At 33.9% G+C, this 27,996-nt stretch overlaps 1 protein-coding gene across 4 annotated transcripts in view; it reads right to left on the reverse strand.

The window, feature by feature from the left end:
- Positions 1 to 14,307: 14,307 nt before the first annotated feature.
- Positions 14,308 to 27,996, reverse strand: part of TBL1XR1 (transducin (beta)-like 1 X-linked receptor 1) — a 168,983-nt gene continuing 155,294 nt past the window's right edge. For all 4 annotated transcript variants that reach the window (XM_004674979.2, XM_012733188.1, XM_012733176.1 and 1 more), the window contains 6 exons: positions 27,734 to 27,855; positions 27,518 to 27,592; positions 24,203 to 24,330; positions 23,476 to 23,641; positions 20,207 to 20,308; positions 14,308 to 19,064 (listed from right to left, as the gene is read on the reverse strand). In XM_004674979.2, the coding sequence (XP_004675036.1) occupies positions 19,038 to 19,064; positions 20,207 to 20,308; positions 23,476 to 23,641; positions 24,203 to 24,330; positions 27,518 to 27,592; positions 27,734 to 27,855 (620 nt within the window). In that variant the 3' untranslated portion in view covers positions 14,308 to 19,037. The remainder of the gene's footprint in view (positions 19,065 to 20,206; positions 20,309 to 23,475; positions 23,642 to 24,202; positions 24,331 to 27,517; positions 27,593 to 27,733; positions 27,856 to 27,996) is intronic.

Genomic DNA, 27,996 nt, shown 5'->3' on the forward strand with positions numbered 1-27,996 from the left:
AAGAAAGAAAGAAAGAAAGACTCCAGGAGGACACAAGTTCTCACTCTTTTGTAGGACTTACCTCTAGGAATAAGACTAACTTCACGTAATAAATATTAGAGAAAAATTCCCTTGTTCTTCCAGCAAGGGGATGTAGAGGAAGGAAACATTTTGAAGAATGCCAGTGCCTTATCGAAGTTCAGATGATGTCAGAGGTATGCCTTACTATAAGACTGACACCTAATCGTAAGACTACAGAAAGCACCCCACACACTGTGCTACCACTTCATGCAAAGAAAAAAAACTATAAGGTATACTAAAAGGAAAAAAAAAAAAAAACAAAACAGAGCAAACATCATAATCGGACATAACAGAAATATTGGGATTAGCGTATGAGAATTTAAGAGTTCTAAAAGTAGCTAGCATACTAGAACAAGTAGAGAATGTTAGTAGAGGTGATAAAAAATTCTAGAAAATAAATTAAATGGTGGAGGTCAAAAACACTGTAATAGAAATGAGGAGATATCTTTGGTGAATTTATTACGTGTGTGTGTGTGGATTATAGACAGTTAAGGAAAGAATCTGAAATTGGTATCTCAATAGGAACTTCCAAAACTGGAGAAAACAAACAAAAACTGCGTAGAGGGGACGGGTGGGGGGGGGCAAGCAGAATATAGAATATACATGGGGGGTGGGATGCAGGCAGAATATACATACTGTTGAGCAACTGCAAAAGGTGCAGTATACATCAAATGGGAATATCAGGAATTAAGAGAAAGAAATAGAAGGAATATCTGAAACAAAAATAATTCTCTCCAAATTAATCTTAGCTTCAGATCCAGAAAGCAAAACAAAACAAAACAAAACAAAACAAAAACAGACACAAAGCAAGATGTCAGGAAACTGTATCAAGGCATATCACTTTCAAACAATAGAAAATAAGATGTAAAGAAAAAATCCTGAAAGAAACCAGAAGCAGAAAAACACTTTACCTATAAATAAACAAAAGTAATTACTACAATTTCAGAAACTGTGCAAGAAGAAAGAGTAAATATCAAAAAGTGTTAAGAAGTCCACCAACATAGAATTCTACAACCTGTTAAAGCCTTGCAGTCAGTGTGTAAAGAAGTTTTTCAGAATAAAGAAACATGATACAAAATAAAAAATGTGGATTACCTAACGACAGGGCATCAGAGAAAAATAAAGTGAAGATAAAATAAAAACTATTATTTTTCTTATTTTTTAAATTTTTCTTATTTTTAATTGACAAAATCAATTTGTTCAAAGTAATAACTTATTCAAATATGTAAACATATATTATTTCTATGTCTTCTTTGGGTATGCTTATGAATGCTTATGCACAAGTGAAATGAAGATTTGCAATAACACAAGCTACAAGAAGAGGAATTAGAATTCTTTTGTTATTATAAAATAATCTCTACTGAATAAGCAGTATATGTTTATTTGGGATATAATTTTGGTTAGTTATATATACTACAAACTCTAGGGAAATCCTGAAAAAGGATTTCAGAAAAGGAGTTGTAACTAGTATGCTAGAAAGGAGAGAAAATGAGATCCTCTAAAATGCTCAATTAAAATTACAAAGAGAAAAAGACTGAAAGACAAAAATAGGAAAAGAGAAGAGTAACAAATAGAAAACAGTAATGAATAATGGTAGATAATAATCCAAATATGTAAATAATCACTTTAAATATCAACAGTCTGAATGTACCAATTAAAAGGCAGATATTTTGCAAAAGGTAACAAAAACAAAAATAAGTGATACTACCTTAAACTAAATAGGCTTTACAGAGCAAATGAAACAATCGATAAAATGAAAAGGCAACCTATGGAATGAGAGAAAATAATTGCAAACCACATATCCCATATCCTTAGTAATATCTAAAGAATTCAAGGAACTTAGAAAACTCAGTAACAGAAAAGAAATTAAACCAATTTAAAAATCAACAAAGGACCTAAACTGACATCTTTCTAAAAGAAAAAAAAAAGTTCAACAGTTACATGAAAAGTTGTCAACATTACTATTCATCAGGGAATTCCTATCAACACTAAAATGATATGTTACCTCATCCCAGAGACACTGATATCTATTATCAAAATGTTAAAGGGTAAGTTTTGGCAAGGATGTAAAGAAAAGAGAACTCTTGGGAGAATGTAAGTTAGTATATAGAAAAGTTGGAAAACAGTATGGAAGTCCTTTTAAATTAGAAATAAAAGTATCACATGATCGAGCAATCCCATTTGTGTATATATCCAAGGGAAATAAACTCACTATCTTGACGAGATAATTGCTCTTTATGTTCACTGCAGCATTATTCACAGTAACCAAAAACATGTACACAACTTGTGTTTGTTGACACATGAATGGATAAAGAAAATGTGGTTCACAAACAGAGAATTTATTCAGCTTTAAAAAAGAAAATTCTGCCACTTGCAACAAAGATGAACCTCAAGACATTGTGCTAGTAAAATAAACTAGACACAGAAAGACCAAACCTTACTTACATGAATAATGCAAAAAAAAAATGTCAAATTCATAGTAACAGCGAATAAAATTTTGTTTTATTCACAGAATCTGGGAAATGGGGCTAAAGGGGTGATGTTGGTCAAAGGATAAAAACTTTCAATTAGAAGAGTAACTTCTAGAGACATGTATTTCATGGTGATTGTGTTAAATAATAATGTATTGTGTATAAGAAATATATCTCAAGAGTTCTCTCCACATATACATATACTATGTGAGGTGACGGACTATTTGATTAGTATGATTGTAATAATCATTTTACAGTGTGCAAGTACACCAAAACATCACAAACAACTTAGATGTCTAAAACATGTATTTGCCAATCTATTTCAATAAAGCTAGAAGAAAAAAATAGAGATTGTCAGAGGCATCAAATAATAAGACCAATCAATGTCTCATAGATATACAATATCTACAAGAAACCCACTTTAAATACAAAAGCATATGTAGTTTAAAGTAAATGCATGAATAAAATTATACCATGCTGATTCTAATCAAAAGAAAGCAGGAATAGCTATATTAATAGCTGACAAACCAGACTTAACAATACAAAAGTTATCAGGGATAAAGGAAGGAATTATATAATTCCCTAAGAAGGCATCATAACCCTTAATGAGTATGTGCCTCTAACAAGGAAGAATCAACCTGTGTGGACAAAACTGGCAGTACAAGGAGAAACTGAGGAATCACATGAAGAATACCATTCCACCAGAAACGGACAGATCTAGCAAGGCGAACATTTGTAAGGACATAGTTAAATTCAACAGTAATAACAACTGACATCTATAGACTATTTCATCTGATAGCAAACTAAATATCCCTTCATGTTCATGCAGTCTAGCTACTTTGGAAGATAACTGGTGCTTTCTTATAAAATGATCATATTTTTATCATACAACCTACCAATCAAACTTCTTGATATTTATTTAAAGGAGCTGAGAACCTATGTCCATACAAAAACCTACACAGTGATAATTACAGAGAACTTATTCATAATTACCAAGACTTGGAAGCAAACAAGTTGGCTTTCAGTATTGTTTGTGGTATATCCAGACAATGGGAATATTGTTCACTACTAAACAGACATGAATTATCAGGCCACGAAAAGATATAGAAGCTTAGATACATATTATTAGTGAAGAAAGCCAATCTGAAAAGACCACATACTGTCTGATTCCAACTACATGTCATCTGGAAAAGGCACAACAATGGAGACAGTAAAGTGATCCCTGGATACAAGGGGTAGGAGAGATGGAAGGATGAATAGATAGAAGATTTTAGGTTAGTGAAAATGTTCTGTATGATATATTGATATAGGCATTTAGCCAGTCTCAGAATATATACATCTCTACTGAACTGCCTTTGCAACACTTCACTAGATTTATATTTAAATTATTTCATGTGTTTTGAGCAGACAGAACTACTGCTTTTAAATTCCAGTTCCCCATTGGTTATTGCTAATACATAATTGCAATTATTTTTTTATAGTGACCTTCTATTCTGCAAATTTGTTCCATGTGTTTATTTGTGCTAGTTAGCATTTTGGAGTCCTTGAAAATTTCTACATAAATAATAATGTAATCTGTTGATAGACAAGGTTTTATTTCTTTCTATATTCTGCATGCCATTTAAAACATGGATTTAAAATGTGTATTGTTACTAATTAGTTCCTCTTAACTTTTTGTTTTTCTGATCCTAAAGGGACTGTCAGTCTTCCAACATAAAGTATGGTGCTAGCCATACTTTCAAAAATTACTTTTATAAGATAGAAGGAATTCTTCTCTGCTTGTAATTTGTTGAAAATTTATTGGGAACATATGTTGAATTATGATTTTCTACATGTATTAGGGTGTTCATGGATTTTCTTCTTAAGCTTTTTGAAATAAAGTACATGAATTGATTTTTAATAGTTGGATCAATCTTACATTCATGGGATAATTCCCACTAGGTCATGATATAATACATTTTTTATATATGTGAATTAATTTGTTAACATTTATGCCATGTTCATCAGGTATATTTTTCTATGGTTTTGTTATTTTTTTTTAAAAGAAATCTTTGGTATCAGGATAAAATTGACTTCATAAAGTGACTGGGAAGTAATTGATCTTTTGGAAAAGTTTATTTAGAATTGGTATTTTTCCTTCCATGAAAATTTGGCAGAAAACACCACAGTCATCTCAGCGTGAATTTTGTTCTGTTGGGATGGAACAGGCTTTTCTCTGGATCCACAGAGCCTAGAACAGTGCTTGGAAAAATAGCAGTTGTTTGATGGATTTGAAGCGTTGGGGAAAATGGGACAATACTCAACGAGAAAATTACAGAAATGAGAAAGCAACATTCTATAATGAAAAAGTGACACCAATCCCCATGCATTTGGGCTTGAACAAATTACATGGAACACTGATTTCTTATCTATAGGAAATGTCTACAGAAAATATCTTCATGTAGGGCCCTCTCTGGTGATGCAACGGGTTAAAGCACACACTGTGAAGCTATCCACAGCCACTACAGCACGAGTTAGATCCCTGACCAGGTGACCCACATGGTGCAGCAGACCTCTCCTGTCTCACCCACTGCTCCCCTCAGCAGTGTATTTCAGTCAATCTATCTGTCTGTTCCCCACTGTCTCTGGTGAACCTCTCACCAAAACCCCTCACCTCTGGCCTGTACCCATTCTTGTATGCATAAATAAATAAAAAAAATTTAAAAAATATCTTGAAGTGATTTTAAAAATGGGTATTTATGTATAAGGAAATGAACTTTGCTATAAATATTTTGCACCATATGCAAAAAAAAAAAAAAACTTCAAAATGAATCATAGATCTAAATGTAAAAATGAAACCTATAAAATGTCCAGAAATGTTTAATACATTTTTGATGAACATAGGTTAGGCAAAAATTTCTTAGATATGACATTAAATGATAATTGCTTTCAAATGATACACTTGGGCCTTCCCTGGTGTCACAATGGATTTAAGTGCAACGCTACGAAGCTAGCCACAACTGCTTCAGAATGAGTTCGATTCCTGGCCAGGGAGGCGACCCACATGGCACAGCAGACCTCTACTGTCTCACCTCCTGCTCCCCTCAGCAGTGTATTTCATCAATATCCATTCTGTCTCTGGGGAATCCTCTCACCCCCTGCACCTCTGGTCTGTACCCCAGCTCTGTATGCATAAATAAATCTAAAAATATAAATAAACGGTACACTAGACTTCATCAAATTAGGAATGCCTGCTTTAGAACAATGGTAAGAGAAAAATAAAATGATAAAGGAGTCACACCTAGAATAGAAAAAGCTATCACAGCTCAATAATAAACATCCCAATTAAAAAATAGGCAAAAGTTTTGAACAGACAATGCTATAGAAAATATATGGTCAGCAAATAACCACATGGAAAGATTACTCAACATCACTCATCATTAGGTAATTAAAATACATTGCAAATTAAAATACATCGAGATACAACTACACAGTTTTATTAGGCTTAAAAAAAAAAAAAAACCCTGACAATTTTAAATGTTATGACCCTTATTCAATTTTTTTTCAAAAAGTACAAAACAGTAAGCTGTTTTTTCTCATGCCTATGCTTTACTCCTATGCTTTACTCACTCAAATGAACTGAAAATTTGTTCATACACAAACCTGTACTTAAGTGTTTACATCAGTTTTATTCCTAGTCATTAAAAATTGGGCACATCCAAAACATCCTTGAACAGGTGAATGAACAAACTGTGGTACATCGTACAACAGCTACTCTTTCCTTCAGGAGGTAGCTTTTAATTTCTCTCTCCTGGAGTATGGCCTAGGAAGAGTAGAGAATGTAAAGAGAAAACTAGCAACACTAGAACAGAGAAACCTTACAGACACCTTTGTCAAATGACCAAAGTTAATAGAACCAGTAAAAAAAAAAAATGTTGGCCCTCCCTGGTGGCGCAGCGGGTTAAAGCACTGCACTGAGAAGCTAAAGCCACTCCGCATGAGTTCGATCCCCGCCTGTCCCGGAGATGACCACATGGCGTGGCAGACCTCTCCTGACCCGCCCGCTGCTCCCCTCGGCATTGTACTTCGTCGATCTGCCTGTTCTGCTCCCCACTCTGTCTCTGGTGAAGCCTCTCACCGCCCCTGAGTTCTCTGGCCTGTACCCCGCTTCTGTATGTACAAATAAAATTAAAAAAAAAAAAAAAAAAGCAGCACAATGCTATTTGACCTTGATTAGTGTTTCAAAATTGAAGTCTAAGTTAGAAGTGAAATGCTAAGCCTTTAGAACCTGGATTCTTAATATTGACATGGTTTCTAATGTTTCTCTATAAATAATAGATTATAAAATGGATGTTTGGCATAGAGTCACTTTTTAAAGTGCGTTTTCTGATTCTTGACGGTGCCAAAAGAAGTGTAGTACAGACTAAGGTAAAGACATTAAAACATACAGATACAGATACAAGGGAGCTGATTTTACACACATCATCATTATTCAGCAATATTGAAAACAAAAAATTACATATTTTAAGGTGTCACATCTTAACAAAATGATTGTAAGTTTGTTCAGTAACTATTTCTACTTTCATGGCCATAATAATAGTGCATTATCAATCTATTACAGCAAATTATTTTCAACAAATTATTCTGTCAGGCAAGTTTTTTTTGCTGGTTTTTATAGTGTAAAAATAGCAGGAATAATCATAACATGTATCATATTATGCCCATCGCTATGCTAAGTTATCCATGTGCCTGCTAACCTTGAAAACAACCTTAAAAAATACAGTATTTCATATAGATATTTCTAACAGGTAAGAAATTGATGATCATATATTCCAATTCACATCCATAGGAAAAATGTACTGGTTTCTCACTACAGTAGGTCACCTTCACACTTGCATTTCTCTTTAGGAGAGCTTTACCACTCTAGTCAATCCCACACATTAATCCAATAGCTAATATTTTTTCAGGCACTGTTCTGGAATCTGAAGATTCAGAGGTAAGTATGCCACATAGGGCTTGCCCTCTCCTCAGCGTAGTGTAAACAGCCATTCTATGAACAAGGACAGTGGAAGGGGCACCTCACACATATCCGAGGCAGTGAGCAATGTGTAGGTGTGTGGCCTGTCTTCCCACAGCACTAGGATTAAATGAATGCAATAATTAGGAGTTAGGCAAATGAGGCAGGGGAGAAGGCAGTCAGGAAGAAGCAATTACAAGGTGGAGAAAGTAGCTTTTGGGAGGCACGTTTATTTCAGTATGACTAGATAAGAATGTGACGAAAGGCGAAAGACAAAATTTCCTTGGCCACTTAAATTCACTATTACGAATGAGAACATCCTACCACCAGTAACTTAGTCTCTACACCACATCCTCCTCTCCTAAGTGACAGCAATGAACAAAGGTAACAATATCCAATTTGACAGGCCCTCTCATCTTAGCAGGAATCCTCCCAGGAAGCCCACATGCCAAGCATACTTAAGCTAGCCAGTGATCCTGAACTCTAAATCAGGCCAAGCAGATTCTCAGACAACAGAAACCTGACCTCACAATGTTACCCACACCTGTTCCAGGTATCTCCTTCACTAAGACTTCCAGTCCTGGAAGTACTAATTCTCTAGGAAAATGTATATAGATTATTAAATACCTCTAGTTCCTGCTAGTTTTCGTCACCTAAGGCATTCATCTTCCCTACGTGGAGAAAAATTATACGATGGTGTGGTTTCTGGTGCCACCAGCTAGTCACGTGACTAGTTGCAGCTGGGCTTGCAGCACCTCTAAAAGCATAAAAAGGAAAAATTCCAAATTTTTTAAGTGAAGAAAAATGTGAATGTGGGTGACTGTGTTTACTTGATTTGCTGTGTTCTAGGACAGAATCAAGCACAATCAATATCTAGGCCCTTTCTGAGGATTCACAGAATTCCTAGAGCAGAGAATCTTCAGCAATCTGGGCATACTCTCACAGGAGGAAAGGCTCCCTTGGCCTTAGCCTGGTAGTAGGAGTGTTAACTGCCAGAGGCAGATAGCAATGGTTCTTTTTACAGACATGAGGACCTTCTGAGAGATGATAGAAAACAGATGCAAAGCCTCACCTTGAATGTTCTGGCTTAATAGGTAGGTGTTGGGTGGAATGCCATTTCTTTTCACATCAGTTCTCATACTTTACTACAGATCAACCGAGATACTAGAAATTGTGACCCATGAACAAAACACATTACCAAATATTCATTTTTATGCAACATAGCACGAGTTTCAAATATGTTAGGATTTCAGGAAAATAGTACTAGCCCAATTAGAAGATGAGCTCCATCCAATTAAAGGATCGCTCTGAATGAACTCAGGCTAGGAAGTGGCCTGGTTTCACATTGAAAACTGAAATTACTGCAATTTAAAACTGCGCACAGATGACAGGGATTAGAGAAGACCAAATCAATGATGACAATCTCAACAAGAGGTGGGGAACTTGTCACATCATTCCAGCATCCTCTCACACAATCGCTACCACAGTGGTTACTGTTTCAAATGCTTACTACAAGTAGGGCACCATATGCATCACCACATTCAATCTTGTAAACCAGCGCAGGTAACTTTACTGCCCAGTTTACAGAAAATGAGAGGGGCTACCTTGCCTCTGGTCACCCAGGTAGTTGGTTGGAGCCTGAGGTATGAGCTCATTAAAACGAGGGTTCTTGTGCTTTGAGCTTTTAGTACTCTTAATATTTTTGCACTCCATGTCTAATCAGTAAGCTGTGTCAACCTCTTTTGGGGAGCTCTTCCTCCTTTCCTCTACCTCTACCATCACCAGTAACTGTGATGGTAGACGTAGTATATTCCTACCATCACCAGTACTGTGCTATGGCATTTCAAGGTACATTGCCAATCTCAAGGAATTCAGGACAGGCAGCACAAGGAGGGTCGACATGGATACTCTATTTTGACTTGGACCCTAAATTAGTTCTTCTGTCAGGTGAACACATTTTACCTGGGAATCTTAGTTGTTAAAATTACAACTTCTGGTTCATTAAATCCTGAAATAGGACTTGAGCTGATTTACAGCAAGTTTTCAAGTAAAGTTGCTGGGCTACACTTTGAAAAACAAAGCCCTAAAAAACACAAATTCCAAACCAGGCTCTCTCTTGACAGTTGAAGTAGGTGACAAAATATTTACAATAGGTAATTAGTAATAGTTTTTTTTTTTTTTCCTTGCCTAACTGCCTTACAAAATGTGCTAGAAATAAGGTTTGAGGAGAGGAACATAGTGTTTGGTTCAAGACTCAGGTATTTTGGGTGTCCTGGGACAGACAGATGAATTTTCTTCATCTAAGGTATTAATACCCTAAACTGCTAGGTACCCCTTGCAACTGACACAGTAACCCACATCATTGAACCTTTTGAAAACAGCAACAGAAAGACAGCACTTTCATGTTTCAACCTAATTGTTTAACATTTAATGTACTCTTTTCCTTTATGGTTAACTTCACAAGAGCAGGGCCTATTTTTTTCTTGCTATTACATATTCTGTGGTAAACACATTTCTTGGGACACTCTTCACAAAATTACATGCTGATGGAAGTAGAAAGAGGATTCCCCCAGCCCCAAGATTCAAAGTTAAAGTGTCCTATCCTTCCACCAGCTATCCAAAGTTGCCTTTGTACCTCCCAGGTGCCTAGATTCTTGTTTCAGGGTTAAGTGGATGCCACTGGACAGGACTTGGGGAGGTAGTCAGCACTATTTCAGGGCTCTCTGAAACTGCTGGCATGAATGAAATGCTCTCTTTGAAGCTGCTGGAAAAGCAATCTGAAAAGGTACAAAGTGTTATGGAATAGCTAGATCATGTGGAAGAAAATCTCGGGGGGGGGCAGGGGAAGTAGTTCTGGAGATAAGTTTTCCCTTCATATCCTAGAAAAGGAGAAAACACACCTTGAGGGTAATTTTCTAGCCTTTTCCTAGAAAAGTCAAACCTTTGTCAAAAAGTGCATGGTTAACACAAAGAATGTTCCCTGAAAGCATATATATCCCAACTTACAGAAGGTAGATTATTTTGTAGTGCTAAACCAGATCTAGATGCATCTGTGTCTGAGAAAGTTAAGAAAACATGCAGTAAAACCAGAAGCAGATTAAGTAGAGGTACTATGTGAATGATCAGGAGGAAGGTTCACAGTACTTGCTCTGACATAAAACCACTGCCCCTCTATTTGCTTTTAGAGTCTAGCTATAAAGCCAAAAATAAACAAGATTGAAGACATGAAAAAAATGGCATTTCAAAACTTGGAAATTACTATCTCCGATTTTAGCTAAGGACTAACAACTTAGATTCCAGAAATATTAGCATATACCTTTTAAATACACTTGGTAGCTCTAGTTCATGACTGGGTTTAATCTATATATTGTATTCTATATTTTCTTTCATGTTTAACAAAATCTTAGCTGTACTTTTTCATAGTAACAAAGCCTTAAAAATAGTTTTCTGCTAACTCCTGCCACATAGTTGTCATTTATTTACTTTCATTTCTGTAAGCAACTGAGTCAATATACAAAGCACTATCCCCAACAAATCTCCCTTCTATAAATTCCTAAATGACTACTTTTAAAATGATTCAGTTAATGCCAGAAAATGAGTGGGTGTCAACTCTTTGATAGTGCCTATTAACAAAGGTGTGCTGAGAAATCAACTGTTGTTTGTTCTATGGATGCAAATATTCATTAATTACAGCACTGTAATGTGAAACAGTAAATATAATTATAGGAGGCTAAATAATGGTGTACAATGCAGCCATTAAACATCAGAAGTTATTGCAGTTTATATAATCTTGACAATTTTAATTCTCATAACCATCGCTATGAAGTATTTCATAGGGAAAAGCCAGCATAGTGACTCCTTGGGTCAAACAGCTAGTTAAGTAATGGAGCTGAGATTCATCCCAATCATGCAGGCAGTACTGACGCTCTTAATCTCTATGATATACGATTGTACCTATACTGATGGGTGGGGGGGGGGCGGGGGGGAAATCCCTGATGCTTTCAGAGAATGCATTTCTGAGATCTGTGACTATTACAATTTACAGAAAAATTAAATTTGTAATTTTTCTTTTTAAAGTATATAATAAAAACATTTGCAAAGACAAAAACCAAAGAATTTTAACAGTGGTCATCACTGAGAAACTGGTCAGCAGTTTGGAAACAGGTATTTTATTTTTTGATTACAAGTTACGTGTTTTGTAATATATACTTACTATGCCAATGACTTACTCCCCTCCCTCCATTCATTTCTCCCACCAATATCTATGACAAACAAGCATATAAAGTTCACACCCAGTGATACCACATTAGTTGGGTTAAGGATAGAGCCAGCTGTATAATCTTAGAAAGGCTTTTAATACACTAAATTAGCATGCTTAAAAAATGTAAAATTTGGGACCTCCCTGGTGGCATGGGGGTTAAAGTTTCAGCATTATAAAGCTATCATCAACCACTGCAACATAAGTTTGATCCCAGCCAGGGAACTAGCCGATATGGTGCAGCAGACCTCTCTCTAGTCTCGCCTGCTGCTCCCCTCAGCAGAGTATTTCTATAGGTCCACCTGTTCTGTCCTCTCACCTCCCACTCCTGTATCTCTGGTATACTCCCCAGTTCTTGTACGCACTTAAAAGAAACCTTTCCCCCCAAATGTGAAATTTACTTACCTCTAGCCTTGATTTATCAAAGACTTCAACACATTTGTCCAACTTCATATTTCCATATGCTGTTTCAACCACTTCACTAAAAATATTTTAAACCTACTGATGTAGCTTTATTTCTCATATCATTTGCTGACTCTCAGCCTTTCCTATACCCATGCCAGATGTACAGTTCTTCATTTCTGCTAGGAATTTTAGCTACATTCCTAGTCTCCTATTGAAGTGTATGCCCCTCGGGTAGTCAAGCTGGAAAATCAGATAATCCACCAAGTCAGGTGATGATCTAAATTAGTCAGGAAAAGCAAATATGGAAAAGGATTTAATGACTTTGTTCAAAGACTTCTAAATACTCTAACATGAATGTGAGAGATTCTGGAAACTGATTTTTTCAAATGCCTGGTTTCACTGGGTTTTTCATGCACATGTTTGCTTACTCAAGGTGCCATTCAGAACTTGATTCCTCCACAGTAGTCCTGACCAACAGCCCTCTAATGTATGATTTTGGTATGTTCCAGTAGTGCAGAATCTCTTAAAGCATCCTATTCTCATAGATAAGAGTAACATCCTAACTTTTTTTTTTCTTTTAAATAAAATTGTCTTCTTTTTGTCCTTTGAGTTAGTAAAACCCTTTCATTACCAGATAGATATAAGTGACAGGGGGACAGCAACTTCTTTTCTATAGATTTTATCCCACAAGCCCTAGTTATTAAAATGTGAGCTGTTTGTACAATTGACCATACAAACCCAACAACCAAGAAACATTAGTAATTGCCTTCTGTACTTTACTAAACACTTAGTGTTTAATATATTTTAAATGATAAAGAAATTACAAGGAACTCCTAAAAAATTTAATACAAAAATATTACAAGTTAGGACATTAAGCATTGAGAAAGACATTTGAGAAGAAACATTCAGCAAAAGTAGCATAGGGTTAACATTTCATTGTTGACAGCACTTTGGTACAGCAGAGAAAGGCACCATGAAACTACTGTCCACAGTGTCATTTCCTCCGCTGCATTTTGCAATAGAATATATCAGGGAAATTGTAAACTTTAATTTGATCTGCTATGTATTATAATAGGTAAGGACTCTGATCTACTGTAAAGTACTATGAAATTAAAAATACTTTCTATGGCTAATCAAACCGATTTATTTTACCTAAAGCTTATATGGATTCTAATCCTTAGTAGTCGAACACTTTGGGGAAAATGTAAAATGCAAATTATTATTAACACTCTATGTCATGCATGCAAAGTTAACCCTTTAAAAATAAAAGGCTGCCAGAGGGTTCTAGCAACTGCAGTTGCTTCTCATTTAGTAACACATGAAGGAAATAGCAGAACACCTGGAAAATATAGGTTTTTAGTAAACAGTAACAACAAAATGCCCATTTTTTCTTTTAAGAAATCTCTCATTATAAAGGAGTTGGTATAAATCAAAACTAGAAGGGGCCTAGTTAATATCTCTACTCAGATAATATTAGGTTCTTTAGAGACATTAGCATCTAAGGAAGAAAATAGTCATGACAGGTTTGTATGAAGAAAACGTCAGTAAGTAAGCTGAGCATTCTACCCGAAAGCTCCATTTACACACATACTTGTGTTGTGCTCAACTACATGATGAGCAATTTGATTTCCCTTTTAATTTATGAAATGTCCTTAAATACAAAACTGACGCTTCAAATTAATTTACAAGTAATCATTATTCCTTTGCTGATTAAATGCTCTGGTGTTCTGTAATAAAAATAAGTAAACAGTCCCTTGATTTAAAAAGTCTTATGACCTGTGAAAAGTAATAAAATAATAAACTTTGTAATTTTATCTATGGGTTTACTTATGTATTTTGCAAAAACAATGCAGTTATGAAAAAAGTAGTTTGGGTTCTGACGGCAGTTACAACTGGTAATGTCAATATGGGAGAGAATAGACATGCTATATATAGGTTACTTAAGGCTAACTCAGAGCAAAAAAGTTTATTCTACAATAGAACATTAGAGAAGTAAATGCAATTAAAATGTAAACAAGAAATTGTAAACAAGAAATAGCATCCCTCTCTCTTGACTAGTAAATAGTCTATACAAACTACATAGATATCAAAGGTTTTATATATGTACACAACCAACATAATATCAAAATATATTTTATTCTGGACCTCTTTCAGATCTGATTCAAATTACAGTTGTCAAAGCAATACAATGCAAAGGGAAACTGCAACAACAACAACAAAAAAAAAGAAATGTGCCTAGAAAGGATAAAAGGGTTATTGGGGACAAATCATTGTGATGTGGAACCAAAATACATTGTAAGTGTAATTAACATGGTCCAGGACAGCATAGAACATCTATATCAGTCTTCCTTACACAATAATCATGAAAACTGAACAATAAAGTTCTTTAACAAGTACAAAAAACTGTCATGGGCTGGTTTACACTTTTACAACAGTTTTAAAGTTAACTGGATAACTAAAGAAATGATGCAGACATTTTAATCCAGTGCTATAGGTAGGCTCACAGAATTAGACCCAAAGGATTTGTAAAATCAAAATTAGAACATTATAGCTACAATGTCAAAGTCAGGAAAGAAGGAAACCACTTCTGTATTTAGGGATTCAGAGCTACAAAATGCAGTCTGTATTTTTGTTTTTAATGAGATGGATAAGTACATCAGACTAGATACAACATGCAGAATGTTTGAACTTATCCAGAAACACCAAAGAAAACATTGTGAAACAGTTTACTAGAAAAAAATATATATGCCCTAGTTATTCACCCTGCTTCAACACTGTCAACGTAAAGGCAGAAATAAAGAGCTATTAATACTTCAGAACTACGATATAAGACATCAAATTTCTAAATCAGTGTATCAAAAAAGTGAACACTTTCTCTTTTCTCTCTTCTACATTTAACTAGAATCATGTTTAAAAAATTGATATTGAATGTGACACTTCAGAGCTACTAACAGAAGGAGTAATTCATAACTGCCATACTCTCCTTCCATCCCTGCTGATTTGGAAGGAAGAATAAAAACAAATAAACAAAACAAAACCAACCAGGGTCTCTTGTAAGTTTGCTGCTATTCCCTCAAAATGTTGGCATTTGCTGCCATGCCACAATGTTGGTCCATGAAATAGGATTTCTGTGAAAACTGTCAACAGTAATTCACCATATGTAAGTACCATCCTTAGCATGCAAGGATAAATGCAGGTTCTATGGAAATGTACAATGTGCTTTAAAAAATAAAAACTGCTTGAAAGGAGTAAATAGAACTACCTGTGAGATTTATTTTTTCTGCTTAGATACCTAGCAAAACATTTACTCACATAGGATGGTCATACGTGATCCCTTCAAATAGCAAAAATGTATTCTCCTCTTTAGTCTTTTACTCAATAGTTTACATTACTCTTAACAAAATCATTCTACATAAACAGCTCCTTAAAAATAGTACTCTCTCATTAAATCTAATTTGACAGAAAGAAGTTTAAGGAAAAAAGGAGTGCTTTATAAGTTACGTGAAAAAGTACAAATCTTTGGCCTTTCTCTTGACATTTTTATGTCAAAAATCAAAACACCTTCATGTAATTCAACCTAATAATGATTACTTTTTGCACCATAATTTTTTACACCACAAAAGGAGGCACTTTCAGTATCTGTTAAAGGTGTTTAATCTTAAAACATATCTAGAGAATGAAGAATTAAAAGACGTTTATATATTCTAAGACCTATTAGGAAACTAAAAATTACTACTGCTAAAAAGTTATTTGAATGTTAATGATGGTACCTGATCAACAATAGAATATTGGGGAATCAAACTATTTTAAGAACTTAGGAGATTTCCTATATGGATCAGAAAGGACAATCTTTTATAATTTTAAGAACGACAACTGCTATTTCTTTATTCTATTTTAGTCAATGAGTATTCATTCACATTTTCCTTTCTATTTCTCCCCATGATAAGTGTATTACAGTAGCTTATACAATGATATATAATGAATACCATAGAAAATCTACTGGAACCAGTTGAGCTTCAGGAACAAGTTCTCAAAAAATAAAAAATAAAATAAGAAGGAAAATAAGCAAGAACCTCAAATATAGAACTTTATAGGTTGTGAAACTTAGTCTCTTACAATCATGTTACTGCTCAATTAGAAGCAATCTTATTTTTGTCTATTGGAGCAGCATCGTGGCACATCAGCAGGCAATGATGATGTTGAGAACAGCAGCAAAAACAATCATATGATCATAACAAACCCAAGCCTACAAAGTGGATACCTTTCAGATGAAGTTTATACTTAAAAAGACCCAAAACTTCAGGATAATAAAGCTCTGTACTTATAATCTTTTTTTATGTTCTATTGTGGCTATTATGCATAAGTAAAATAGCTACAGATTAAAAAAAAAAAGAAAAGAAAAGATGACAATACCATAAAAATATAGCTGTCTATTTTGGCAGCTATATTGTAGAACTCTTGACTATCTTTTAATCAGCTGGAAAAATTCAATAACTGTATGCAAATGAATAAATTGTCCATATCAAAATACAAAAGTACTATCAATAATCACCTCTGACTTTCAGATTTAAATTCAGTGCAATTGACAAATGCATCGCTAAAGGAAAATGCAGCTTAAACATACTCAAAACATTTGTGTCTATTCCTGGGAGCACATTTAAAAATTATTGCACAGATTTTTTTATTTTTATTTATTTTTTTTTAAAACAACAATAGAGGTTAACCACAGATGTGGACCTCCAGCAATAAAAGCAGGATTTCAAGTGCCAGATATTCAGCATATTAGGTTTCCTACATAAGTCACAGGGTAATAGTTCTAAATATCTATAATGTGATCCAAAACCCTAAAAACAGCTGGCACAAAACCATCATGAATGACTGCCTCTCTGGATGTAAATTTTAAAAATATTACAGCATCATAGTCCCCACTAACAACAACTGGGATACATATAACAATGTATTGTGAAATTAAGTGTATTTATTTTCTTTACCAACAGCAAATGCTATCCTACCTTAGCAGTAAAACCAAGACTTGCTTCAATCAAAGCTGTTTTGAAAAAATAGCAAAACAAATGCCGAAAATCAAAGCTGCATTACTTGGGTTAAATCAATTTCTACTTAAAATACAGATTAAAATTTTAGTAGTAAAGGCCTCAAGATTATTAGTGACAGAACTAGTGTTATAAATTTGCTATGCTTGATATAAGCAATCCTTTAATTAAAATCTGAGACATAAATTTGACAACTATTCTCTTCAAAATTGACATTTCTGAATCTTAAGATAATTATGACAAACCTTGCTAATCATATAAACATAGCCCCATGCTATCATTTCTAATTTCTGTATATTTTAGCTTTTAATTGCATGAGCACAGGAAAGTTTGACCTGATACCTATATCTTTAAGAAAATACTTGATATTATAAACAGAGTAAAAGACATGATATAGTAGTGATTACTATTAAAAAAAAATAGCAGCTTCAACCTATCTATATTTGAAAAAAAATGTAGTCACTAGTACCACAAATGCAAAATCAGAGCAGCAGGGAGGTTAGTGCAATTATACTTTCTAAAAATTCAGAATCACTGCTATTCAAAAACACCTTGAAGCAAGTCTTTTGTTTTAAAGATTGTTTTTTAAACTAAGGTAGCAAACATTTTGCCATGTAATGGCAGTGTTATATGCCGTTATCTTGCTTTGTATAAAGAAAAGTAACATGAGATTTTTAATACTGGAGTTTGGTTACATTACACATTTAAGCTTCTACACAGAATGATGGACACTTTGAGAAGCTAATCCTTATCCAGAAACATTTTAATCTCTTAAAAAACAAAGCAAAACAAATAAACAACAACAACGAAAAAAAAAAAACAAAAAAACTACTTTGCTCCTTTTTACAATAGTGCACATTTTAACCATAATTTAGTTATGGCTACAAAACATCAGAAGATTTTTTTTAATGCATCTTCTCTATGGTATTAAAAAAATTTTTGTGCCCTTCTCTAGTCTTTAATTGGCAGAAGTATTTCCCCCATAAAGAAACTATTGCATTTAAGCCACATCACCAAAAACAAAAACTAAAAAACAAACAGAGCATAATACCCTTTTTACTGATGTGTCTTACAGATTGACATGACCAAAGTCATATATTTTCATTTAATTTCCAATTACCCCTTCTACAACATGCACCAACTGAACATATGCTCTGGGAGCCATAAAATGTACCAAACATCTATCTCTTCAAAAGAATGCATTAAAATATTTTTAAGAATTTTTTTAAAAGGTGAAAAAGAAAAGAAAAGAAAAAAAAAAAACAAAAAACTGATTCACTCCCTTACTTCATGCATCCATAAACTAAACCAAAAACAAAGTTAAAAGCAAGAACAAACTACTGCTGCAAGTTTTTGTAAGTCCATTTTCTCTGTACATACAAACTGCTCAACTACTGACAGGAAAAAAAGAATATAATCCATGGTGTCTGCTGATTCAAAGGGGAGAAACAAGGCTGTTATTAATATCCAAAAACTGGTACATGTATGGGCTGCTTTAATAACGCATATTTCTTTCTCTCTTCTGTTTTTCATATCCAAAACGTCTAAATGCTATTTTAGGGGCACAGCAGATTAGATTCCAGCACTTGGTGAACAGAATTCACAAGCTGTGATAAAATTCTGTCATCTTCAGGGTGCAATTTTGTTTATATACACTGTATGTATATATTTCTTTTAGATTTGGCTGTAGTGGACTGGCCATGGTTCAAGTGGGACTATAGCAGTACATGGGTCAGGGACAGTCATTTTGGCTATGTACACATTCATAGTCGGTCCATGGCTTCCAACTAGTAGCGCTATTTCCGAAGGTCTAATACACATACCTGTAAGAAATTAAAATAATCAATGACTATGTTAAGAATTTCACTGTACACTTTAGCTTAACTATACTTCAGTTTGGAATCTATTTCTTAGTTCCAAGCCCATGAAAATGGTACAAAGTAATGTCATCGTGGTAATAGGACTTAATGAACAGATTCAGATTAAGTCTTCTAAGTAGAGGAAGGAAACAACAATGGTCTAATATTACAAAGGAAGGACCAAAGCTAAAATTTTGGAAGAATTACTTTTGGTTAATTAAAAAAGGTAGCAAAAGGGAACTCCCTGGTAGTGCAACTGGTTAAACCTCAACACTATGAAGCTCTCTGCAGCCACTGCAGCATGAGTTCTATCCCCGGCCAGGGATGTGATCCACAAGACACAGCAGACCTCTCCGGTCTCTCCTGCTACTCCCCTCAGCACTATGTTTCAGTACATCTGCCTGTTCTGCTCCTCACTCCACTGCCTCTGGTGAAGTCTCTCACCCCCTATACATTCCTCTGGCCTTTACCCTAGTTCTTGTATGTGTAAATAAATAAATCTTAAAAAATAAAATAGATAAAAATTGCTCAAAATGGACCATTACCTATTTCTTAGTCCTCAATAAAAACTGCTACAGATCACATTACGCTATTGCTTTAGTAAACAGCTAATGGTTAAGCACCTTCCCTTTGCTTTTAGCACTTTCCATGACTAGCATTTCTCTAAAAAGTTGGCCAACCTCATCCTCAGTCTCCTAATATCACATGTCCCTCAATGCACGATTGAATAACCTCAATCCCCCCTTTCCCTGAGCCACAAACAAACATCTGCAGGGAAGAGAAGGTAGAAAACAAGTATTAAATTTTCAAGTCTGGTCTCTCAGAGTGGTATTCTGCTTTATTTGTACTTAATAATGGAAGTTTATATTAAAAATAACTTTCACTTCTTGATTATGAAGACTCTCTTCACAAAGTAGCCTAAATTTGGTTTCTATCATTTGAATGATATAAACATGAAAGTATTCAGTAAAAAAGGTCAATAATATAACAATCATACAATTTATTTTCAAAGAAACACTTCTGTGGTCATTATCACAATAAGCCACTTTTAGTCATGCTTACAAACACACATACACCCTTCCCTTTGAAAAATTGATTATACTTACTGAACCATCTGATGCACTGGCTCCAACTTTGTCTCCTGCTGCATTCCAGCAAACTTCAAAAATTCCACCTGTTCCCCTGTAACTGTGAACTAGAGCACCTGTCTAAAGAAATGAAAAGCAAATCTTAAAAATAACATGTTACAAATGTAAATATTGAGGCAAAAAATTTACATGACTTTACTTCTAACAATCAGAGGTAGGATTTAGCTTTAACGCCAAAGTAAATACAAGTCCTGAAATTCTAGAAATGTGATATGATAATCTTTTTATTAAAGATAACATGAATTAATTTTCAAGAAATCATGTACATATATTCTGTTTATCCAGTACTGATAACCATTCTGACGTAAAATATCACTGGCATATTTGAAAGTTAACAAGGGCTAGAAATATACATTCTAGCCATTTATAGGGTATATCAATGTATGACTTAAAATATATTTTGCTGCTGTTCTTGAAGAGGGCACCAGTTTAGACATGTAGAGAAACACAAGTAAGAACTTGACAAAACCTCCTAAAGAGAAAGTATAATAAACTAGTAAAGACAATTCTATTGTTAAGACTGCTAGTTACACCTTATTTACTGAATTGTCCTTAAATTAGGGGAGTTATAAAAGCTAAAGGAATACATGTTCTTTATTGTTCTTAAAAGATATTTTAAGTGAACAAAGAAAGCACAACCAGAAAAACTAATAATTTCATCATCAATACAGCTGAATCATATATATAACTAAGCTATATTATCCCTTCAGCAGTTGAAACCAAAACTATTCAGCTGTCACAGAGAAAAACTCAGGGCAAACATGTATTTTCTGAGTTAACTAGTCATTAAACAGGGCAAAGGTCAGAGATTATTCTATGAAATACTAAAAGATAATAAACAACTATGCTTCTAGTGTTCTGTACTAAAAAACCAGAAAAGTATCTCTCAAATTTTGGGGTGACCTAAAAGGTCAAATGAAGAATTAGCACAATGACTTAAAAACATGACATGTTTTCAAAGCAAGATATGTATCTTGTAATTACCTCCCAGATAGTAAAAAAGATAGACTGCTAATGCTTATCCACAGAGGGAACACATAATTGGTTTTAATTTTACGTACCTAAATTTCCTTACAACTTAAGAGATTAATTAAGAAGTGTGAATATAGTTGGTCTCTAGTATCTGTAGAGAAAGGACTAACACCAATAAAATCTAAAACCTGGTGATATCTAAAGGAAAGTTAACTTTGGTGTAAACTCTATTTTAAAGCCTCAGGTATCTAAGCTCTCAGTAGGTTATAACTGAACTAGAAAACACGAAAAACAAGTCATAGCTTAAGATATTAACAAATGGCCGGTAGAGCACCTCAAATCTATATTTATGTTCAAACAAGACTTCAACAATTTACTTGTCAAATACTTATAAGACAACACATAATCCAAGTAATAAAAGTTAAAACTAAATGTAAATGTAACAAAAATAAAATGCTTTTCTCCTGCACTAAAAACTCACTAGACGCACTTTACTATTTTCAAACTTAAAAAAGAAAACAGCAAAGGGCCTCCCTGGTGGCATAAGAGGGTTAAGTCTCAGCACTATGAAGCTACTGACAGACTCTGCAGCATGAGTGTGATCCCCAGCCAGGGAGCAGACTCATAAAGTGCAGCAGATCTCTCCTGTCTGTCCTGCTACTCTCCTCAGCAGTATATTTCAGCAGATCTGCCTGTTCTGCTCCCCACTCTGTCTCTGGTGAATTCTTTCACCTTACCCCCACGCACCTCTAGCCTACAGTCCAGTTCTTGTATGCATAAATAAATAAATCTTTTTAAAAACCCAGCAAAATTATATTTTTGATACACAATAGTAATGTACCAATATATAATAGTAAGAGTAGTTGCGCAAATATTCTTAACAGCCGAAGTAGTATCTTCCATCGGACCTTTACAGTTCTATACACAAATTTCATTTAAATTGATTTTCTCATTAATGGGAATAAATGACTGAAAATATATACAGTAGGGTAATTATTTATAGGTTAATCAAAGAATCTTGGCCATTAAATCACAACAGAAAGATTAAAGAGAAGTCAAAGGGAAATATAAACTATTAGAATAAAGGAGCTTTAGTAAGGTTAATGGAGTCAATAAGATGCTAAAATTCATAATGCTCCAAACATGATAAACAGCGCAATTCAGAACACAAAGGGCCTAGTTTTCTAAAATATAAAGAATTCCTAGAAATAAAGATCAATAACCCAGTACAAAAACAAGGGAAGGATATAATCACCACAGTTCACAGAAAAATTAACAAGAACACTGACACATATAAAGATTCTCACTTTCACTCAAAACAGAAATGCAAATGTAAAACTACACCGAAATACCATTTTACCTATTGATTGGACTGTGGGGAACATTTTTCTATATTGCCAGTGGGGTTGCAAAATGTAAGAACCACAATGTTTTTCTTTAACAAAATAACTCAGAATTTTGAAAGAGAAACTTGGGGGAAAAAAAAAAGTTACCTGGCAGGGGATCAAGAAGGAAAGGAAATGGAGGCAAGACCTTTTAGTATATACCTGCTTCGTGCTTTGGAGTATTTTATGGGACAATTTGAATGACTAAGAAAAAGTAACACTTGAAAAGGATAATTTATACACAACAGTTGGTTAAATTGTGGTCTACATGATAAGAAATAACCCATTAACAACTTATTCTGTGCCTACTACATAAAAAGAAATAACCCATAGTAACTTATCTGTGCCTACTACAACAGCAAAGATGTGATTACTAGTAGGAAGGTGGAAAAGACGCAAGTCACTTTTATTAAAGAAACAGTCTATGGGGCAAAATAACTAAAAATACTCAAAAAATAAAGTGACAGGCTATTTTTTTCTATTTACAGAGAAGAATCTTTATATCACTATCCCTGAAAAAGTAATATAGTATATTGTTTATATCTGGTAATTGGTCCAGTCATAAAATCTTATTTATTTATTTATTTTTTTTTTTTTAGAAATTATACTATTTGTCTAAACAAATGCACCTTCAACTCTATTTTAATGTCTGTAAACTTTAGGGAAATGAAACAAAGCATCTATTTCTAAAATCTGGTCTACATTCTGAAAACAACTTCAATTAGTTTCAATGTATACTTAGCTTAAACTTATTTAGAAACTAAGAACTGCATTAATACTACAAAAAGAAAGTAAGCAGAAAGGAATATTTATACAGAGAAATATTTCTTACTAAATGTAAGAGTACTTGACTATATAACTCAGAAATACCTGTGTGTTCCAGATGTGCACGCATTTGTCGAAAGAACCACTGGCCAGATACCTGCCATCAGGACTGAAAGCTACACTGTATACAGGTTCTTGGTGTTTTGTCAAAGTATGGATGCAAATTCCTCGGTCTACATCCCATAATCTAACAGTAGAATCAAAAGATGCACTGACAAGGGAGGGAGAAAATTATTTTATAAGTAATGAAATATTCTCAGTCCCACCCACAATATACAACATTTAGTCATTCTTAAATTGCTATCTACCAGCTCCTTATGAGAAATACATGGGGCTATGAAGAAGTGATATGAAAGAAAGCCCTGTAAGAAGAGGCAACTTAGAGGCCTCTCCACATCCACAAAATGGAAACAAATGAGCTGATTTCACCACATTGCTCTATTATTAAGTAATTTCCATATTATTGACGCATGGTTCTTGAACATTGTATGATGATAATTTTAATTTTTTTTTTTTAATGCTGAAGAAACTGTATTGCATTGTGCCTCAGTTACTTGGTTTGAATCAATAACCAATATTAGCAAATATCCAGACATAAAAATCCATTATGACTTAAAATACTAATTAAAGATCTGTGTTTAAAAATTCCATTAAAAGAGAAATTCTTTACAAAATACATGTCCATTTCTTGGAATCTTTCCTAATTCCCCCCCCCATATTTATTTTAAGCTGTATTTATAGAAGACTTGAAAGAGGAAAACAGAAATATTACCTTGCTAACATAAGGTTGGCATTTGGATTATTTGTCCCTGGCCCTGTTGGACTCCATTTGATAGTATAAATTTCTTTATTATGTGCTTGCAAATCATGGACACAATTGTCTTGTTTCATACTCCAAATCTAAGCAAAAAGAAAAATTTTTGTAATTTTTTTCCACACAAAAGTTACATTCAAAATTATATCTCATAAGTCCAAAATATAAGTCAGATATATTTAACATTTATCTCCCCTTTACAAATGAAAAATCAGTTTAAAACCCTTAGTAACTATTTAATGTTGTGAGGTTTGAGAACTGAATGAACTAGTTCTAAGATTACTTTTGATGACTTCATTTGGTACAATGAGTTCTTTGGTAATGATTCAAAAATATTAGGAAGGAATCAGTTTTCTTTTTGTCACTTATTAAAAATCCTGTGAGAATTCAGAGTCAGCAAATACTTGGGATGGAGAGGGAAAATAGATAGGCAAGCAACTTAAGCAAAATAAAATGGGAATAAATAAAAAACTTCTGCAAAGCAAACAAAGTAGAATGACAAAACGTGTGCACACTGAATGTATCAATGAAGAGTTAATGTCCAAAATATATAAGAACTCTGACAACTCACCAGTAAAAACCTTAAAGCTAATTTGAAAACATGCAAATGATTTGAGTAGACATTACTCCAAAGATATACAAATGGCCAACAGGTATTATGAAAGATTGCTCAATACCATTATTCACCAGGAAGTGCAAAACAAAACTACTATGAGTTATCACAACACACATGTTAGGATTATCACTTTATATGCATTTTATGTGTGTGTGTACACATTTGTATGTATAAAAGAAAACAACACAACACAATGTAAGAATTACGGAGTATGCTGGAATCCCTGTATATATTCTAGAAACAGAATGAAATCACATGATCCAGCATCGCACTTGTGGGTATTTATCCAAAATATTGAAATCAGACTTTCACGGAGGTATCTTCACTCCCACATTCACTGGAGCATTACTCACAAAATCAAGACATAAAAGCCTAAATATCCATCACAGATAAATGAAGAAATGTAGTATATACATACAATAGATCATTACTCAGCACACAAAAGGAAATCCTGAAATGAGCAACAACATGGATGAATCTTAAACACAAATACTACATGGTTCCATTCACATGAGGCATGTAAAATTGTCATATTTATAGAAGAAAAGAACAGACATTACCAAGAGAGTAGGTCAGAAGGAGTTACTAATTGGTGAGTATAAAAATTTCAGCCCAAAAAACCTGCTATATAACACTGTGCTTATAGATAATAATATGGTATTGTACACTTAAGAATCTGTTAAAAGTAGATTTCATGTTATATTCTTAACCATAATAAACTTTAATTTAAACGACTCATTTCAAACCATGAAAAATGGCAAAGAAAAATTAAAGTGTTTAAGTAATCTTTCCTAAGTTAAAAACATGTACATAGATTAAAAATTTGTATTACTACTGATCAAAAATTAAGAGAAACCGACATCAAGAGTATTTCTGGAAAAATCAATTCCATAAAGACATACAGAGAAATAATGTGATTATCTTGTGAACACTAATAAACAAATCTAACTGCCAACAAAGAAACAAAAATTAGCCAGATTTTAAGTTTTTGCAATGTAATTAATGAAAGATAATGATGCTATTATCATAAAAATTTTAATATTCCTGGTAACTAAAGAAGACTTTTTTCAAAACTTACTTCATTTAACCTTTTAATAGTATTGATAGTGTTGACCACTACCAACCTCTCCCTTGAAATTTTCTCCACATTCTTTCCACTTGGATCATTTCTTCTCAATTTCCTTTTGGAAGCTCATTTCTCTTGAGCTGGTAACTGCTGGGAGTTTCTTAAGACTATTTTTTCTTTTAGATTTCCTTCTTAGCTCCACACTTGCTATCTACACAGCTTCATCCATACCCAAAGCTATAAATGACCACCCACCCATTTGCTGAGAATTCTCAATTTTATGCCAAGCTTAGCATATTCTCAGCATCTGTCTCACCTGGCACCAGTACTAGCATGACTCAACGGTACTATATTCAAGTCTGACAAGATTTTCTCACCCATCTGGTGTTCTTTGTTCTCAGAAAATGACTTCACTACATAATCTCCATTCATCTAGTTTTAAAATCAGATGGCCTTTTTTTTTTTTTAATTTTAAGGACAAAGAAAGTCTCTATAAACAATTTCCAATTCAAACTTATTTCAGTAGCTGCAACTCAATCCATGACATTAAGCTCTTTTATTTTCTCATCTGTGCCTTTCCATCCTGTAGACCTTTTTCATAACCATAATGAATAAGACATGCAAAATAAAGTCAGAGACAAGAGCACTAGAAAAATACTTTCACTGGTAAAGCTTCCAAGGAGTCCAAGCTTGAGAAAAACTAAAACTACTCCATGTATTATTTAAGGGAAAAAAATCTTCCAGGTTACCAAGGTTCCATTTAGTCAAGGAAGAGAAAATGCAGTTTCCCTCAAAATCATTACATTTGTAAGGATCATCACACCTGCAGTCACTGGCATTGCAAAGTCAAGGATAAAATTATATTCAGTAGAGTTAGCATGTTGCAGGAAAGGACTAAGAGCTTTGTTAATTTTGGAGATCAGTATTAGGTTGTTCTTTATTCAAAATGCCTTTTTCCCCTTACAGTGTTATGCAATATGTGTAGGTTCAAGTATTATTTTGTTTTTAGACATGAAAATTAATATATGAAAATTCATACTGAGATGTGAATGCCAGCATGTCAACTAATGAGGCTAAGTGGTTTTCTACTATCAGTCTCCCATAAAGGCTGTTATATATTCACACTAGTGTAAAAAAGCACATTAATAAAATTCATGGAATTTGAATCACATGCCATGAAGAATTTCATTATTTATTAATAAAATCTCTACATGTAAAAATAAACTTTACTGCACCAACATTACTTTCCAATAGTGAAGACAAGTTATAATAGCATATTTCTTGTATGTAATTCCCATCAACAGTTAATCATCAATGTTATGTAGTTAATTACAATTTTTAGTTATCTATACTATTTATAATTAACAAGCAACTTACTATGATTCCCATCAATAAATTACATCAATAGTTAATCAACGATGATAAAGTACTGAAAAGCAGAGTTACGTCCTCACCCAAAATTGAGTTCATTCAATGAACTCTTAAGAAACACTTTCTAAATTTTAAATGGCCACAACAATCACACTACATAATACTTTCATTCCACTCTACTCATTTCATTCCACTCATTTCATTCTACTATCCAAATTACCTTTAAAGTCATGTCATCAGAACAGGAGGCCAGGAGATTGCCAGTTGGGTCCCATTTGATAGCATTTACTTCATTCTAAAAATAATAGCAAATACTCATTTTCATTTTAAAAACAGGTCTCTCTTTGGATATTAAACACAAATCCCTCAAAATCACTCTGAAAAGTTACTTATTCATCACAACCACTCTGGGGGTTGGGGGAGGAAGATTTCTCACCGTGTGTCCCTGGAATGTTTTAATAGGTCTGTCTTGTCCTAATTTACAGACATGAATGCACATATCTGTACTACAAGAAGCAAAGGTGTTGTTGCTCTGCCAATCAACATCCAATGCTGGTGCTAAAAGAGACAAAAGTGTAGAAAATACTTTTTTAATTCTGTTATCTACCCAACTGATAAATACTGCGTAAGAATGACAAATACATTTACTTTTAAATGATCTTCATCTAATACCCCTTAATATCTACATCACTGAAATTA

This window comes from Condylura cristata, unplaced genomic scaffold (assembly GCF_000260355.1).
Source record: "Condylura cristata isolate star-nosed mole 26May11 unplaced genomic scaffold, ConCri1.0 scaffold00003, whole genome shotgun sequence".
NCBI classification, from domain to species: Eukaryota; Metazoa; Chordata; class Mammalia; order Eulipotyphla; family Talpidae; genus Condylura; species Condylura cristata.